At 35.3% G+C, this 17,526-nt stretch overlaps 2 protein-coding genes and 1 pseudogene across 5 annotated transcripts; 2 read left to right on the top strand and 1 right to left on the bottom strand.

Annotated features, from left to right (window-relative positions):
* Positions 1 to 2,055: 2,055 nt before the first annotated feature.
* On the top strand, positions 2,056 to 5,988 carry LOC114716844 (7-methyl-GTP pyrophosphatase). Of its 4 annotated transcripts, XM_028901913.1 has the most exons (10): positions 2,056 to 2,320; positions 2,530 to 2,601; positions 2,678 to 2,752; positions 3,141 to 3,224; positions 3,982 to 4,062; positions 4,507 to 4,576; positions 4,738 to 4,829; positions 5,316 to 5,357; positions 5,442 to 5,522; positions 5,687 to 5,988. In XM_028901913.1, exons 1-10 carry the CDS (start codon positions 2,294 to 2,296, stop codon positions 5,756 to 5,758), a joined length of 696 nt encoding a protein of 231 aa, XP_028757746.1. In that variant the 5' UTR covers positions 2,056 to 2,293; the 3' UTR covers positions 5,759 to 5,988. The 4 variants fall into 4 exon arrangements, with proteins under 4 accessions (XP_028757746.1, XP_028757747.1, XP_028757748.1 ...); XM_028901914.1 differs by lacking the exon at positions 3,982 to 4,062; XM_028901915.1 differs by lacking the exon at positions 3,141 to 3,224.
* A 3,720-nt stretch (positions 5,989 to 9,708) lies between these two features.
* Positions 9,709 to 15,649, bottom strand: LOC114716843 (probable U3 small nucleolar RNA-associated protein 7). Its single transcript, XM_028901912.1, has 8 exons — positions 15,535 to 15,649; positions 14,612 to 14,677; positions 14,439 to 14,528; positions 13,731 to 13,863; positions 13,257 to 13,375; positions 12,987 to 13,054; positions 11,390 to 11,438; positions 9,709 to 11,032 (listed from the first exon to the last, which is right to left on the bottom strand). Exons 1-8 carry the CDS (start codon positions 15,589 to 15,591, stop codon positions 10,007 to 10,009), a joined length of 1,608 nt encoding a protein of 535 aa, XP_028757745.1. The 5' UTR covers positions 15,592 to 15,649; the 3' UTR covers positions 9,709 to 10,006.
* A 710-nt stretch (positions 15,650 to 16,359) lies between these two features.
* LOC114716838 (3-ketoacyl-CoA synthase 4-like) lies at positions 16,360 to 17,293 on the top strand (annotated as a pseudogene).
* The last annotated feature ends 233 nt before the right edge of the window (positions 17,294 to 17,526 follow it).

Raw genomic sequence — 17,526 nt, forward strand, 5'->3', positions numbered from 1 at the left:
CAACAGGCTAGCATGAGCAGCGAGTTCTTCACTCTCTCTAGTATAAAAAGGGGAACCATATGAAAGCCCTCTTCTGCTATAACATTGCAGCGTCAATGGCGTCAAGCTCCGGTGACTGGACGAGGAAGCAGAACGAAAGGTTCGAGAATGCATTGGCAATGTACGAGGAGGACGCCCCAGATCGATGGCAGAAGCTGGCAAGGGCGGTGGGAGGAAAGACGGAGGAAGAAGTGAAGAGGCATTATGAGAAACTTGTTCATGACCTCAGGCAGATTGAGGAAGGTCAGGTGCCTTTGCCCAATTACATAATCCCCAGCTATACCCTTCAATTGCAAGGATGAACACCAAAGGTGAATTAATCATTAGTTGCATTGTTTATTCTCCATTCTCACGGTTTCACAATGTTTATATGTTTGGGTCTGATGAAGCTTATGGTATTTGTTGATGGCCGAATAAAGGCTTTGAAACTGAAGTGTGGCGGCAGCAGAAGCAGCGACGGCGAAGATAACCAAAATGCATTGATTCACCTAAATGGTTTGCTCCTAATTAACTGATGAGGATATTCAAATCGCAAATGTCGTGATTTGGTTTCATTTTACATTTTTCTCTCTGTGCATGCGTGTGTGTTTTTGAAGTTTCAACGCCTTGGGATTCCCATAAATGTAAAGATCAGTTTCATGTTGCATGAGAAATCAAAAACATGCTAGCTGGTTGAGATATGGTAGAATATAAGGCATGTGATGACTTTCGGTTAAGCTTTTCTCTTGGATCTGGATGTATATTCAAGATCGCATTTCCAAATTCGTAATGAATTATTCCATCGGGAGACCTGAACGGAATGTGGTGTTTGTAGTAGTTTAAAAAATTAAAAAATTAATTAAGTCAGTCCATTATAACAAATATACATCAACATTTCTAAACAATTTTCCTTATTCATGTGCATTAAAACTGTCATTTAATGAAAATCCCTTATTATTAATAAGAATATTTTAGGAAAAAAACACTGTAAGTAGATTGAATGAAATGGCTAGTAATATTTAAACTAGTGTGTACATTAAGTGAGGGGTAGAATTTTTTAAAAAAATCATTCTGGTTTATATAATTCATACATTTTGCTTTCTGCCTAATTTATTTTTTTTAATGAAGATAAGTAAACAACAAAGGAAAAATATTATTAATTAATAATCAGCTGGGAAGAGTTCCTACAATAGATTTGAACTGCCTGTTCCTATATTGGACATGAACATATATACATATAAAATATCACTTGAAAATTGGCTTCACTTATGATGCAATTTTCTTGTTAATCGTTATCGATGTAAAATATAAAATTTATATTGAATTATATTATCAATAAAATTTCTCTGTTTTTTTTTATACAAAGGAAAGCAATAAAAAAAAGAAAAACCAAAGACTACCTTATGCCTTCAGAGGCTAAAAAAGCTGAAACACTATCAGGGCTTGGGATCAGAAACTGGGGTTATCATTGAGAGCTATCAATTGGATATTTGACTTTATTTTAAAGTAATTGTTATTTTGAATTTTTAAGAAAGTATTAGCTAATTTCATGATTAATCAATAAAATTTTTTATTTTACTATTTTAGACATTATAATAAATAAAGATATTTCAGTAAAATATCATTATATTTTGTTAAAATTCAAATATATACTTCTCTGGTACTTAATGTAGATTTAATTAACTAATCTAAATAAATTAAGGATATTAATGAAATTAGTTAATCTGATAGTATGTCTTTTCTAAAATATTTTAAATGTCTTCTTTAATTTTTTTACTTTTTTTTCTACTTGATTATTATTGAAAGAATATTAATAGAATTAATTTGAAAAAAATTAATAAATATGAGAATTATGTCTTATATATAAAATAAATATCAATTCTCTAATTAGATTTTATATTAAGAAATGGAGAAGTATTAGTTTTTTAATCAAAATGCAAAACTTCAAAGTGATTAATCATTCCAGAACGGAGGGAATCCTACTGTTAAGGTAGTTTAAAAAGACCGTGGGACAGTCGTGACTCGTTGTTAGAAGGCATTTTCTCCCGGAGAGTGGGGAGGAAATCACAAGAAAACTCGTATATTGATATTGAGTAGAGTATCGATATCGATATCGACTCGCAATTAACATTTAACAGTCACAAAGTTCCACGCTGGGGCTGGCTGTACCTGAATCTAGTATCTAGTGGCTGCGGCGCCCTGCTTCGTAGCTTTAGTTCCCGCTTATTTTTTCCCCCTTTGATTTCAACTCTGCTGATATACGTGAGAGCTTGCAATGGAAGCCGACGCTTCGTCATACAAGGTACACAAATTACAATCTAGGGTGCATGCCTTTCTTTCACTCCAATTGTTTCTGTTGTTGAATCGTTTCCCCCAAAACACATTATTGGCATTTTCCCTCTTTCCCCCTCTTTTCGTTCTAAGTTCAGCTTCTTGTATCATGGTTAGTTTTTTAATGAATTCATGATTCATCGAACCGTTGTTATTTTGACGTACTTTTGCTGTTTGCAGATTATATTGGGCTCATCCTCTATTGCACGCCGGAAGATATTGGCTGAAATGGGCTACCAATTCACGACAATGGTATATTCTTGCTTGGGTCTTTCGTGGACGAAATCTCCCTAGCTTTTAGAATTTGTGTTAATCCTCTTTTGCTTAGACCGCAGATATTGATGAGAAAAGCATCCGAAAGGAAACTCCTGAAGAGTTGGTCATGGCTTTAGCTGAAGCCAAGGTTTGTTTTGTATGCTAATATTTGTTGTTTGCTTCTGTGAAGTGAAATTACTTATAATACCTAATTCTTTGGCTGATATTTGATCCGTAGCTTATCGGTCTATAGATAGGGAGATTGTCATCCGAACAAAATTGAAGGAATCTTGATGCGAGTCAAATGTTGGATTAACAACAACAACAACATTATTATTATTTTATTTTGTATAGGAGACCTTAAGGAGATATGTTACCCTAGCTTCCTGGAATCACCTGAATTAATGTTTTCTTTCCTTTTTTTCCTGTTTCTGCCTTGTTTTTTGCTTGTCCATTTTACCTTTACTTTAAGACCCTAATGGAAGAACGTGTTTAGATAAAGTATTCTCTGATTCTAAATGTGAATCACATGTCAGGCTGATGCCATCATCTCAAAACTCCAAACAACCAATAGTCAAGAGGCTGTTGATGAATCGACAATTTTAATTGCAGCGGACACAGTATGTCTTTTTTCCTTCTCGTTGATGACCTTGGATTTAGTGTTGCAGCTATTAGGTTGGTTCTTCACCAAGGCCATTTATTTATCAAGGATCCAAAATTTCCTTTTAGAGGACACATTGCATACCAGATTCTACTTAACTGAGCTTGCTTTTTGGGGCATCCATCGTGGGGACACAAGTACTTCATTCTCTGTTGCATAATCATAAACCAAATGTCCTCTTGTTGACCTTATTATCGACGACTGATGGAAACCAGAATTATACTGGCGCTAAAGTGTTCTTTTATTGAGTTGATATAACATATGATAGAAAAATATTACATTCAAAGGAACGGATGCACAACTCAATCAGAATATAAACAAGAAAATAGAAGCTATAATGCAAAATAAAATGCTCCCCCGACTTACTAGATGCTGGGGACTCTCCCCAAACTAGGTGAAATTCTTCCCTAACCTTCAGAATTGCACTGACACGTGCTACTTCCCTGAGAATGGAATGTAAATGGAAGATTAAGCAGTTTATTCATACCTTTTTGGTTCTGATTCTGTATGTGTATCTGTTCCTTATGGTAAGTCAGTTCGCATTTTTATATCCTGTTTCAGTGCTTGCATGGGTTTGCTTCTAATTTTTCTCTCGTTGTAGCTCTTATCTGACGATTTCATATGATAATTTACTTCTTGCAAAATGCTGTTCTTAGCCAGTTGTCCCGCAGCTAATCCTCAGGTGCTTACTTTAGCTTATGATAATTTTTACTTAGGCAGAAGCTATTTTAAAGAGGCTCCCCGTTGATGACCACATAAAGGATGCTGAGCCAACATTATTAATTACCTCTGATCAAGTACACATCATATCTTCTAATTAACTCTTTTCTGGATCTTCCTTGTACATGTTCTGCTTATCAATGTGCATAAATTATCATATCCTTGCGAATGGGATTTTCTAAAGGCGGAATTGCAATAATGCTATCATAAAACACCATCAGCAGTGTCATTGTGGCTAAAGAAGCCTTTGGCCGGTTTGGTGTCTCATAAAATACTAGGGTTATTAACAGCACAAAAATATTTAGACTGTTCAATTAATTTGTATATCCTGGCATCTTGGCTGCAATCCTAACTAATCTCCATTTTCAAGTGCCCAAACTTGCACTTCTGTGTGCTCTGTATCCTCATAAATAAAAGGCCAACTGGTGACAACCTCCTGCAACAGAAGAATTGCAACTTCCTTTTCTTTCTCTGAGGCAAAGCTTGCATATGTCTAACATTTGCTGTTAAATGATTTGGAGGTGGTGGTCTATGAAGGCGTGATAAGGGAAAAGCCATCTAACAAAGAAGAAGCTCGACAATTCTTGAAAGGTTTGTGCAATGTTATCTTTGCTTCATTTATCAACAAGGAGAAAAAACCGCTTTTCCTTCCAGCTCCCTCTTTCTCACTCACCTCCTCCTATGGTTCTTATTTGGACTTCTAATCACTTCCTATAGATCTCTATTTTTAATGGTTCAATACATGTCTTCAGATTATTCTGGAAAGCATGCAGCAACTGTAGGGTCTGTGCTAGTTACAAACCTCAAAACAGGGTTCCGTAAAGGAGGATGGGATCGTGTGGAGGTATTGTTTGCTTCTAACTTTGCTTTTCTTTGTTCTTTTGGTTAATATTGTCTCAGTTTGCCCCCTAGTTTATCGTTTCAAAACCGATCTATTATTTCTCCTGTATATATATGAGACCAATTCCTGCCAAAAAAAATATTAACAGGAAAAGAATGCTCATTCTCTAGTGACTTGCTACTAATGATTCTTTGTTGGGGTCTCGGGGAACATGCAGTTAGTCACAGTTAATTGCTCGACATTGGAATAAATCTATAATGGATTCCAGCTCACTATGTTTTGGAATAAAATTTTATAGATATGCTACATGAAAGTCAGTCGTTATTAAACGTGGCACGGTTGCTTTGGTTTCTACTCATTGCTTAAGCCAGCAAATGTTGGGTCTTCCCATTCGTTTGCTATTAGTTTCTACATAGATGCGCTCCTTTCCGTGTTCGCTACTCTATTTTCTTACCCTATGTGGAAATGATTTTGTTTTGTGATTTACAGATATATTTCAATGAAATACCAGATGAGATCATCGAGAAGCTGGTAATGATTTCCTTTATTACATTGCTTCGCTATCTTAAATTGCCGTACAAAATAGTTGATACTGACCTTTTTTTTCCTTCCCAGGTTGACGAGGGAGTGACACTCAACGTTGCTGGGGGTCTCATAATTGAGCATCCTTTAATATTACCATTAGTCAAAGAAGTGGTAGGTTGGCTCATCTTATGTGATTAGCAGTCACAATGCAAAATAATTTATGGCCTGGACGATAGTCGTGGCCCTGTCCTTGCAAGGATGAAGATTTTTGGTCGTCTCGCCTTCCTAATCCTACTGTGGACTGGTTAATTCTAAGCGGTGGTATATATTTGCAGGTAGGGACAACGGATAGTGTGATGGGACTTCCCAAAGCTCTGACTGAAAATCTCTTAAAGCAGGCCGTGTAGCTGTCGCTGCCCTTGCGCCTTGGCAGACTAATTAATTTAAATGACATTAACCAAACTCTGCATTTTCTGAGAACAGTAACACTATTCTGCCGAAATGTCGTGGCTGTCATTTCTGGGCTGTTTCTGGCAAGATGGCCAGTTTGCACAATTGTTTTGTTTTGGTAACATATCGACATTTGAGTTCTAATTTATCATATAATAACCAAATGATTAGTTTGAGTAGACTAAAAGCATTTGTTAAGTTAGTTAGTTGTAATAAACATATATATTTTTTAAGAATATTCTTACTAAGCATGCGTATTTAACATATACAATTACTATAATAATTATTTTAAAAAAATAGATAAATATAAAAGACAGAATAAATTAGAATCTTAAATTAAAAATTAAACTAAATTATTATATTAAGGATCGGCAAAGTATAACGTACTGATGTTTTTGTGATGGTTCACTTGCATGGTTATTCGGGTCATGAGTTCGAAGGATATTTTTTTGGGAAAAATTACGTACAGGTCTCACAGAAAGCAATTTATTCATCTAAGGTCCCACGAAATGTCAAAATCACTTACAGGTTCCAAGGGATCTCAGAGTAATATTTTTGATTTGTAAAATGACATTACTGCCCCTCATATTCCAGATTCACATTTCCTCTGTCATTGCGATTTACAACCTCAGCAGCGACTATTAACAACCCAATGAGAGGGCATTAACAACCCTAGCAGTATCCGTTAACAACTTACTTTATAGAATCATATAACCTCCACATAAGAGTAAATTATAACCAAATAGTATAATACAACAACTTTAACACTAAAATGGAAAGCTTTTTGATATCATTAAGAATTTTAACTAAATCCAATAGGATTATAGTAATATTTTAATGCGAAGATCCATTTACAACCTTAGCAGCGACTATTAACAACCGAATGAGAGAGCATTAACAACCTAAGCAGTATCCGTTAACAACTTACTTTATAGAATTATATAACCTCCGCATAAGAGTAAATTATAACCAAATAGTATAATACAACAACTTTAACACTAAAATGGAAAGCTTTTTGATATCATTAAGAATTTTAACTAAACCCAATAAGATTATAGCAACATTTTAATGCGAAAATCCATTCACAACCTCAACAGTAAGTATTAATAACCTAAGGAGAACTATTAACAACCTTAGCAATGTCTGTTAACAACTAACTTTATCAGATAATATAACTTCTAACTATAACTAACTAAATTATCACTAAATAGTCTTAAAGTTAATCTTATATAGTTGTTAGAGGTTATATTATCCTATAAAGTCAGTTGTTAACAAATACTGCCTAGATTGTCAACAGTTCTCTTTGGGTTATTAATACTCACCGTTGAGGTTGTAAATGGATCTTCGCATTAAAATGTTGCTATAATTCTATTGGGTTTAGTTAAAATTCTTAATGATATCAAAAAGCTTCCCATTTTAGTATTAAAGTTGTTGTATTATACTATTTGGTTATAATTTACATTTATATGGAGGTTATATGATTCTATAAAGTAAGTTGTTAACGGATACTGCTTAAATTGTTAATGCCCTCTCATTCGGTTGTTAATAGTCGCTGCTAAAGTTGTAAATGGATCTTCGCATTAAAATATTACTATAATCCTATTGGATTTAGTTAAAATTCTTAATGACATCAAAAAGCTTCCCATTTTAGTGTTAAAGTTGTTGTATTATACTATTTGGTTATAACTAGTACAGTACCCGCGCGATGCACGGGTATAAATTAAGGTTTTTTTATATATTATAAAATGTTGAATAATTACAAAATAATTAGTGAAGATCACATTTTTGCTTCAAGTCGTCATTTTAGCTTAATATGTATAAAAAGTAAAGTTTCTGTAAGTTTTCAAGGCATGCAAAATATATAGAGTCATTATCAACATATTATTTTTCAGTATTATACCCCATATTTAAATAAAACCCAATATCTGACAACTTGACCTCTTTTAAGAAGTTAATCATGCTAAAATCAATGCATACTCAACATCAACAAATTCAACATAGTTACTCCCAAATCAACCTTATTAATATTCCCCCAGTAATAATCAAGTAAGAGAGGAAGGGAAGGAATTAAGGAAAATGCTTATGATGTTTTTTTAAAAAAATCATATTAACCAATTAAACTAATATCATTAATCTATTTAAATTAGTTAATTAGTTCTTATATTAAAGACTAAAAGAATATTTTATATGTTTGAGGTGGATTCTGGTCTCTATATTTCAGCATTCACCCTCAAAATCAAAGAAAATCTAAAACAGTTGCTAAATCAAATCAAATCAAAATCAAAATATTAGGATTAATGGGATTTTGATTCTTCCAAGGCTATATATGACTGATGTAAAATAAAGAGTAAAATTTGACATATGGATGGTAAGATAGAGAGTAAGATAGCATTATTAAAGAAGTGGTAAGGAGTTGAAATCTAAAATATAAATATTTGCAAATCAAGACAGCAAAAATCATGATTCGATGAAGCATTATCAAAAGAAATCTAGTTAGAAAATATGAAATCGTGCACCCAAATAAATCGGGGTGAATCAAGGAAGTTATGTCATTTTCATATATTTGTAATTTAAAATTTTTAATATTTATTCTAGATCTTTATTTTAAGAACAAACAATTCAACCAAAATAATTTAAAAAGGAACATTGCAATCTAGATCTTTATTTTAAGTCAAATGATACTTAACAATGTGTGAAGATGCCCACGCTCTAAGGTTGTGATTTACTGATATTTTAGGTCTATTAATAATTAATAAAAGATACAATTATAATTATTAGGGATTTCTTTCAGAAGATTGCCGATAAATATATAATAAAAAATTGCCACACGGTTTCTGGATTTTGTGAATATAGTTCTTTCTATAATTTATCCATTTATAGATCAATTTAAATATTAAGTGGCCAATTTAAGCGGATATATTGGAATATTAGCAACATGAGTGGAAATATGGATAAAAAATGTGGCCTTTTTTTAAAAGAAAAGAAAAAAAATTTATCTGCTCATAGGTGATGCCACTTGTCATGCTACCAGCAACTCTTGTTTTGTACTCTACTTTTATATATTAAAGATTTACGCTTATATGGAAGTTATATGATTCTATAAAGTAAGTTGTTAACGGATATTGCTTAGGTTGTTAACGTCCTCTCATTGGGTTGTTAATAGTCGCTGCTGAGGTTGTAAATCGCAATGACAGAAGAAATGTGAATATGAAATATGAGGGGCAGTAATGTCATTTTACAAATCGAAAATATTACTCTAAGGTCCCTTGGAACCTGTCAGTGATTTTGACATTTCGTAGGACCTTATATGAATAAATTACCTTCTGTGGGACCTGTACGTAATTTTTCCTATTTTTTTTCTTTTCCCAGAAGGTGAAATGGCCGGAAAAGCCTTCGCCATTCTTAGGCTTTCTGGATCTACATTTTTTGTCCCCCAAATTATTTTAAAAACCCAAAGAATCTTTAAAATTTGAAGTCCCATGGATCAGTACGAGTCCCTGGAAATGGATGTGAATCCATCTAAAAATACAATGTGTATTATATCATATCACGTATCAATTATCAGTACATCTTTCAAAGTAATGGTGCATCACCGATCGTGCTCACGAAAGTAGTCCTGGTCGTGTTGATGTAATTTAATATATGCGTTACATATGGGAGGGCAAATAATACAAGTACAACGAGGGCAAATTATCAATAATATTTTCTCTCATAAAATTTACACCTCATAACTTTTCCGGAAGTTTGCACCTCCTTGCCATATGGCGGCCCCGTGTCCATGTCGCCTCGGGCCCATCTGCATTGCTTTAAATTTTGATCCAAAGGATGAAAAGATCAACCTTTTGAGCTTTTAAGACGAACTAGAAAAGGATTTCATGAACTGATATGAAAAAATGGAGCGGTATGAGTAACTTGGCATCTTTGACTACATAAAATGGGGCGAAAGGGAAAGGGTGAGAGAGCCTACTTACCAATATACACAACGACTCACATAAAACCGACCCCAAACTTTGAAATTTGAAGGCTAATCGAGGTCGAATTTGATTCTTTTCACCTTTCCACCTATTACTCCTTAAATTACAACCCTCTTGTGAAAGCGAAATGAATGAACAAAACATGCGATACACCATAACGAAAGGCCAAAAATCACAAGGAAGGGAACCATTTTTTCAGATATGAATAAAATAAAAATCGAGGCTAAACGATCATGTTGATGGTTTTCTACCAGCAAACCTCTTCAAAGATTTTGGTAAACCAACTTCCTCGCTCATTTTTCGTTTCTTTCTGGAAATTGCTTCCTCCTTTATGTTTTCTTCCAAGAAAGGCCTCTTCACTTTCTCAATTGCTTCCTTCTTTTTCTTCAGCTTCTTGCTTGGTTTACTTCTTCCTTTAGTTTTTTTCTTCATTTCAATGTCCTTGGCAGCTTCAACAGCAGCTTCTATCTCTGCCTCCCTCTCCATCCTTGTCATCTTCTCCCTCCGTGTAGGCTTTACTGAACCAATTTTGCTTGGGTCCAACATGATCGTCTCAGGCGGCAGCTTATCCAGCAGTGAGCGAACTTCTTTCTCTCTCCTCTGCTTAGAGGTTTCAAATGGATTAGCCACCCATGTATCAAAGTTAGGTTCTCCCGATCCTGGAATAAGAATGCTGGACCAACCCATGGAATGCCCTATGCCAAGAACATCCTCGTATGGTCGAAACATTAACTTTGCTATTTGGTAACCTTTAACCATGGAATGAGTCATATACCTTGAATAATTCTGCGTACCAGAAAGATCACCCAGAACCTGTATAAAAGATCCCGTACCACAAGCAAGCAATCCTTTTTGACTAAAATCCAAGGTGTTGGCATGGCCATGTAGTGTCTGGAGAGCCTCAAATTTCCTCAAGTCCCAAAGCTTTATTTTTTTGTCTCTTCCAGCTGTGGCCATTAAGTGGCCATTTGAGTGAAAAGCCAGAGCTGAGAGAGGACCATGATGGCACAACATCTTGACAAGAGGAGCTGAGCTTGTTGGCTTCCACATTGTGACTCTACCGCCTGAATGACCCAAAGCAACAACCCCATTGAAGGGGTTCACTTGCATCACATCAGTACGGCCTAAACCAGTTCGAATATTACCAACCATTGCACCCAACGTAACATCCTGATAATGCAGCTGCCCAAACTTGTTTATTGAAGCCAGAAGGAAGTGATTCTTTAGAAACTGAAGCCTTAACACAGAACCATGTTCCTGTAGCAATAAAAAAGGAAACAATCAGCATCACAAACATGCATCTCGTATTAATTACTTTCAGTAGATTGTGAAAGGAAAAACCAATAAAATTTCACTCTGCAAGAAGCAGTAGAAAATCCTTGCATGGAAGTCACATATATGTGAGAGCGCCAGCAAATGCTAAGCCATCTTGAGTCAATTAACAGTACCCCGTAAGGTATTTATGTTCAAGTAAGGAAGATGCTGTTCAAGGTAACAAAAATCAAATATTGAATTCAAGTGACAATCTTCAAAATAATTGCTGGCCATATGCAAGAGATGATCAGAGAAGCTGACAGGCTCAAATTCAATATGTTACAAAAGCAATATACCAACCTTAAGGCAATGAAGCTCAGTGCCAGCACGGTCATAGATGTAAAGATACCTGTAAAATTTGAAAATTCTCAAGTTATATATAACCTTAAAAACTAATTTTTCAATGACTTAATTGGTAAGAAACAAATCTAAACATATTATCCAAATGGTAGATTCAGCATAAAAACAAGCTGATAACATCCCAAGCCTCTTATCACATAAAATTTTGTCCAAGTGAAAGTACTGGAATAAGTGACAATAAGACCCAATCAACTGCCCATATGAATAAACCAACTAGTCATATGACAACAGGATGTACTCATCAGAATTTTGTGTTCATTCAAAGCTATAATATGAAGGCACTTGGCACCCAATTTTGTGAACGATAAAAACGTAGATTGTATAGCATGCCTACGTATCACATTGAGGTATAAGAGATGCTCAACAAAGCATTTACATAGGTTTGTTCTCCCACCTTAATAGCTAATTTATGGGATAGGGTTCTCCATTAGGACATTGGCTCTTCAATGGAGCACAATCGATGGAGACTTAGGTAAGCATGAGACACCTAAGGGTGTGTTTGATATGAGGGATTTGGAGGGGAGGGGAGGGAGAGGGAAGGATTTTAATCATTTCCCCTTGTTTGGCAACGGAATTAGATTCTCTCCACTACCCTTCACATCCTCTTCCCCTCCACTACCGTCTTTTTCTCTTCACAACTATTGGATCAAAACTCCAATGGTCCAGATTTAATATTTTATAACATTTTATACAAACAAATAATGATAAAAAATAAATCAATAAATTTAAACTATTACAATCTAATCTGAACAGTTCATAACTACAGACTGTTACTATAGAGCAAATTTTTTTTCAATTTTTTTATTACAATTGTAAACTGTTCAGACCATATTTTAACGGTTTAAGTTTATTTATTTATTTTAATGACATTATTTTTATAAGATGTTAAATCTGGATTATTGGAATTTTGATCCAATGGTTGTGAAGAGAAAAGGAGGGTAGTGGAGGGGAAGAGGATGGGAAGGGTAGTGGAGAGAATCCAAATCCGCTGGCAACACACAAATTTTAGGAGGGGAGGGAAAATTTTTTAAAATTTTCCCTCCCCTCCCCTCCAAAATTAAGAGGGTTTGGAGGGAAATGGCAATATTTTGCCATGTTGTAACCATTACACCCATATCTTGCTATGTGATGACCATTATACCCATATCTTAAATAAAATAAGGGCAAAATTGTCCATATCAAAATATTTTTTCCCTCCCCTCCTCTCATAAACCAAATAAGGTAATATTAAAACTCCTCCCTCCCCTCTTTTTTTATAAATCCAAATAAGATAATTATTAAAATCCTTCCACTCCCCTCCCCTCCTCTTCCCTCCATTAAAATCTCTTCCCTACCCTTCCTCTCATTAAGCCAAACAGACCCTAAGCCTCACAATAAGTAATATGAGATACTTAATGGAATATTTAAGTAGGTTGGTTCCCCCACCTCAAAATCTATATTTTAGGAGATCCTACTCATGTACCCATTAATGAAGAAACTTTAAAATTATAGTGCAAAGGCAAACAATTAAGTACAAACTCAGTTGAAAAAAAATTACTTTTTCTGCGCAGCAGCAAAAAACAGCTCGTTATGCAAGAATGTCACATCACGGACTGTTTCTCTAACCTGGAAGAAACCATAAAAAAAAGTGAGAATTCTCTGGCACGATCACTATGAGCTTTCAACAACCAAACAGAACCATTAGGAGCATATTTCAAAGTGTCCCCCACAGGCAAAATGGCACTTAATTAAAGCAAACATATGATTAATAAACAACAAAGATGACGTTTAGGAACACGTTTTTGATGCAGAAGTATAATAAGACTACCTGAAACTCTTTAATTAGACTCGTATTCATCAAGTCCACAATTCCCAAATGGCCCTTACGCCCTCCAACAGCCATATACCGGCCACTTGAAGTAAACTGCAATGTGTACGGGCCAAGTTCTGCAAAAATAATACCCAGTAAATAGCCAAAAAAAATGAAGGTCAAATTAATAATAATATCTTTTTTGTTATAGGGGGCATCCAAAGCTTTAAACCAAGCCAAAGGTTGCATCATTTTATTTTTCAACATTTAGTAATGATTTTATCCAAGATAGCCGTAAAATGAGGCAAACGTGAAATGCAAGCAAAAAAGAATATTAAAATTCGACATTTTATGACTACAAATAAAATTCCTACTTCATTAATGATTAAGACTTATAAGAAAAAAAACAAAATGAAAATATTATGAGGATGCACGAACAAAGATTTAAATTTGATTTAAGATAATTATAGCCAGCAAACAATTGAAAACAACCTGGCAAAATGATATCATATTGGTTTCTTGAGCTTAAGATATCTACTTCTTTAGCTATCGCCTCTTGTTTGATCCTCCATGTCTTCTCTATGCCTTCAGCCTCTAGATAACCTCCCTCACTGGGCACAAGCCACTACACAAATGAAATTAAGGGTCAGGGAAAATGTATCATTGTGCATACAATAACTGACATCTTTCACTAAGTTGCAACATCCTTTAAATTTGGATCTAAAAGTCCCAAATAAATCTTGATTCTCAATATGAATTCAATCTACAAACATATGTGACTCAATATCAAATAATAATGATCCAGATATGTTGAAGAAGATCCATTTAAAAATGTTGCATGTGACTTTGAGATCTAGCTCATACTTTTGACCCCATAGCATATCAAGGGTAATAATAGTCCATCAGGAAGGGTCAGAGTATATAAAGCTTCCTTTATCAATTTGAACAAGAAAAGAGATATTCATGCTTTGTTTGGAGAAAATAGATAATCATTAAAAACATTCTAAACGTTATGTTACGTACAATAGTAGAAATATGTAAATTTATATAAATATGACAAGTTATAAAACTCCATTTTAGATGAGCCACAACTTTCCCCTCTGGTGCTGTTCTTCAGAGGCACTGAGGAAATATTTGTCAACCCAGAGCCTCACGAGGCACCAAAGAGGAGCTTTCTGAAGAAAAGGTCAAAAGACTAACCTTATCCGCCTTGGCAGCAACTTTAGCAGATTTGCTATATAACTCTTCTCTAACAGAAAGTTGGCCCTTCAGTTTTTTATCTGTCAAAACCTGCAATTTATAGTTTGCAGTGATAATAAGCTAACATGATCAAATATCTATCTCTAAATTCTTGAAATCCAAATAGTTCGTACCTCCAAATTCGCACCTTCTCCTCTCAGGTACTTTTTTATTTTAAGATCTAACTCATCAGAAATATCCTGCAAAGCAAAATTATGTATCAGTAATAAATAATTTAAAATACCATGCATACGCTATAAAAGAAGCAATCCGTATTTCTGAACTAAAAGATCTAAATAATATACTGGTGCATGTAAGCTAAATTGTCGTTATTAAAATTGATACTTGCTATTTTGTGAGAACCAACACTACTTCTTAGTTATGATTAATACCCTTTTTTTTCATAAAAAACTTAACTTCGGAACGGGTGAAAATGCAAGAACGTCTTTGAAATATCCTACTCCTACACTTTTTTCTCTCTTCTTTTCTATTTCTCTACAGTTTTGTTTTAAGAACAGATGTGTAAGTTCTTGACTACCCTTGGGCTTTTTCAGCAAATGGTGTTTTAACGCCCCTCTACTTTACTTCGTAGATTTATGAAGGTATATCAGTGTGGAAGAGACTTCTGAGTTAGTCCTAGTTTAGAATTCTTATACGAGGTTTGGGAGGATTCCTCGTCCTTTGTTGTTGTAACGCTTTCTCCTGTCGTCCAGAAACCATTTTTTTTCCCCTAGTTAAAAGCAGACTAAGTATCACATAAGCAAAACGTTGCCAGAGAACTTTAATAGAAAAACTCAAACTCTTTACAGATTTTTCCCTCGATAACTTTGTCGCGTCCCACTGGCAAGTCTTCAATTAAGAAATTCAATTCAAAAACATAGCTGGTAAAAATCATAAAACACTCAATGTACCAAAACAGTCGCGATAAAAAAATTCAGGTACGGTCTCAGGGACACCAACTAGTCTTCGTATTGCGCCAAAATGAAATAACTAAAAGCACGTGTTCAATCCCTATTTTTACATTCGACTCTATAAATCGAAGCTATCCAACGCGTACCTGTTCGGTGGAAGGCTTGGCCCTCCCAAGAGTGTCATTGTCTAGCACCTCAGCCATCTTAGCAAGAAACCGAACTAATGGCGACACGAGGCACCGGCGGCAAAGGTCGAATATCCTCTCCCCACCACAGCGTCGCTTAAGCTTCAAACAGTGATACTCGAATCAATTCCCTGAGGAGACAGAACAGAGAAAACTTCTGCACAAAGACGGCGGCAGAGAAGGCAGGAAAAGGCAACGTAATAGATGGCGGGAGAAGACGCCGGCTTTGGGTCAGTGGGAGGGTTTGCTTGGGGTTTGGGTTCTTAACTTCTTGCAATTTGCGCTTCCCTTTACCCTGGCCCAACATTCAACATATTATTTTTTCGGCCCAGTGCTGTAAATTGATAAAAAAAAAAAAGGATAATTTTTTATTAAAAAAGAATAATTTTATTTACTGTTTAATATCATAAGTTTTCATAAAGTAGCACTTCCGTACTTAATATAAGACATATTTAACTAATTTGATTAAATTAAAAAAATTAAAAAAATTAGTTAATTATAACAAATATGACTTTTTTTAAAAAACATTATAACCATCTTTTTTAATATTTTTTTTTCTTATTTGATTATGGTTGAGAGAATACCAATAAAAATAATTTTAAAAAATAGATAAATATAAAAATAGATTTATATTTAAGGTAAAAATCAATTTAATAATTAAATCTTAATTTTAAAAAAATTTAGTGCGAGAGAGAGACGCGTGTCCTGCGAAGCTTTCTCTATTACGTCATGATCCTAGTTGGCGCTCATTGCCCCGGCCCCCTTCAGCAAATGTTTTCGTAAATAAATGTTGATGACACTTTCGTTCCCGAGGCGACGCATATCATCCCACCCAGACCCACCATGGCCACTGCCAGAGAGGAGGCAGAGCAGGTCATGTTTGGTGCCTTGGATAATCTTTTCCTCAAGACTCAAGTAAAGGCTAAAGATATAGGGATTCTTGTTGTCAATTGTAGTCTATTTAATCCTACACCTTCACTGTCCGCCAAACAAATATGGATTGAGGGGTGGCATTGCTAGCTTTAGCTTGGGGGGAATGGGTTGTGGTGCTGGAGTTATTGCGGTGGATGTTGCCAAGGACTTGGTGCAAGTTCACCGGAGCACATGCGCTGTTGTGTTGAGCACGGAGAACATTACTCAGAATTGGTACTTCGGGAATAAGAAATCGATGTTGATACCCAGCTGCTTGTTTCGAGTTGGGGGCTTTACAATTCTGCTATCCAATAAATCTGCAGATAAAAGGAGGACAAAATACAAGCTGGCTTTTCGATGCATTTATCAAGAACAGGACGATGCTGGTAAGACTGGCGTTTCTTTATCTAAAGACAACATCACCGCGCCTGGTCCTCTTGTGCTCCCAGCAGCTTCTGTTTTTTGCAACCTTGCTGATGAAGAAACTATTCAAGGCAGATGCGAAGCCTTACATGCCGAATTTCAAACTTGCATTTGATCATTTCTGCATACATGCCTGGGGTAGCCGGGTAGGGCAGTAATTGATGAGCTGGAGAAGAACTTTGATCTGCTTCCAGAGCATGTAGAGGCTTCAAGGATGATCCCTTGCCGCTCTGGGAACACTTCATCCAGCTCTATCTGGTATGAGTTGGCTTATAAAGAAGCAAAAGGAAGGATGCGAAAGGGCAATCGGGTCTGGCAAATCGCATTCGGAAGTGGTTTTAGATGTAATAGTGCAGTGTGGGAAGCACTACGTAATGTGAGGTAATCTCCAAATGGACGATGAGATCAATGATTTGTGGGACAAAATGGAAACCACAGATGTTAAAAGTTTCTTTTGAGCTAAACTTGAATAGCATCAACCATCAAGTCCACATCTATCTCATTTCTCATTTTGAATCTCCGAAAATAGCGCAAGACCCATGGCTGAAAAGGAACTTTTAAACCAGTCCCTATAATTTAGACATGAAAAAACATTCTAATAGAAATCCAAGTCATCTG

Source organism: Neltuma alba, unplaced genomic scaffold (assembly GCF_004799145.2).
Source record: "Neltuma alba isolate B1F8T4 unplaced genomic scaffold, ASM479914v2 tig00011690_pilon, whole genome shotgun sequence".
Lineage (NCBI taxonomy): Eukaryota > Viridiplantae > Streptophyta > Magnoliopsida > Fabales > Fabaceae > Neltuma > Neltuma alba.

What these genes read in the sequence shown, in the direction of transcription:
- LOC114716844 (XM_028901913.1), top strand. Translation starts at nt 2,294, where the DNA reads ATGGAAGCCGACGCTTCGTCATACAAG. An exon ending in TGGCTTTAGCTGAAGCCAAG is followed by an intron (nt 2,753 to 3,140) that starts GTTTGTTTTGTA and finishes ATCACATGTCAG; the next exon opens with GCTGATGCCATCATCTCAAA. An exon ending in TACCATTAGTCAAAGAAGTG is followed by an intron (nt 5,523 to 5,686) that starts GTAGGTTGGCTC and finishes ATATATTTGCAG; the next exon opens with GTAGGGACAACGGATAGTGT.
- LOC114716843 (XM_028901912.1), bottom strand. Translation starts at nt 15,591, where the DNA reads ATGGCTGAGGTGCTAGACAATGACACTCTTGGGAGGGCCAAGCCTTCC. An exon ending in TTGCTGCCAAGGCGGATAAG is followed by an intron (nt 13,864 to 14,438) that starts GTTAGTCTTTTG and finishes TCATTTGTGTAG; the next exon opens with TGGCTTGTGCCCAGTGAGGG. An exon ending in TTTGCTGCTGCGCAGAAAAA is followed by an intron (nt 11,439 to 12,986) that starts GTAATTTTTTTT and finishes CAAATTTTACAG; the next exon opens with GTATCTTTACATCTATGACC.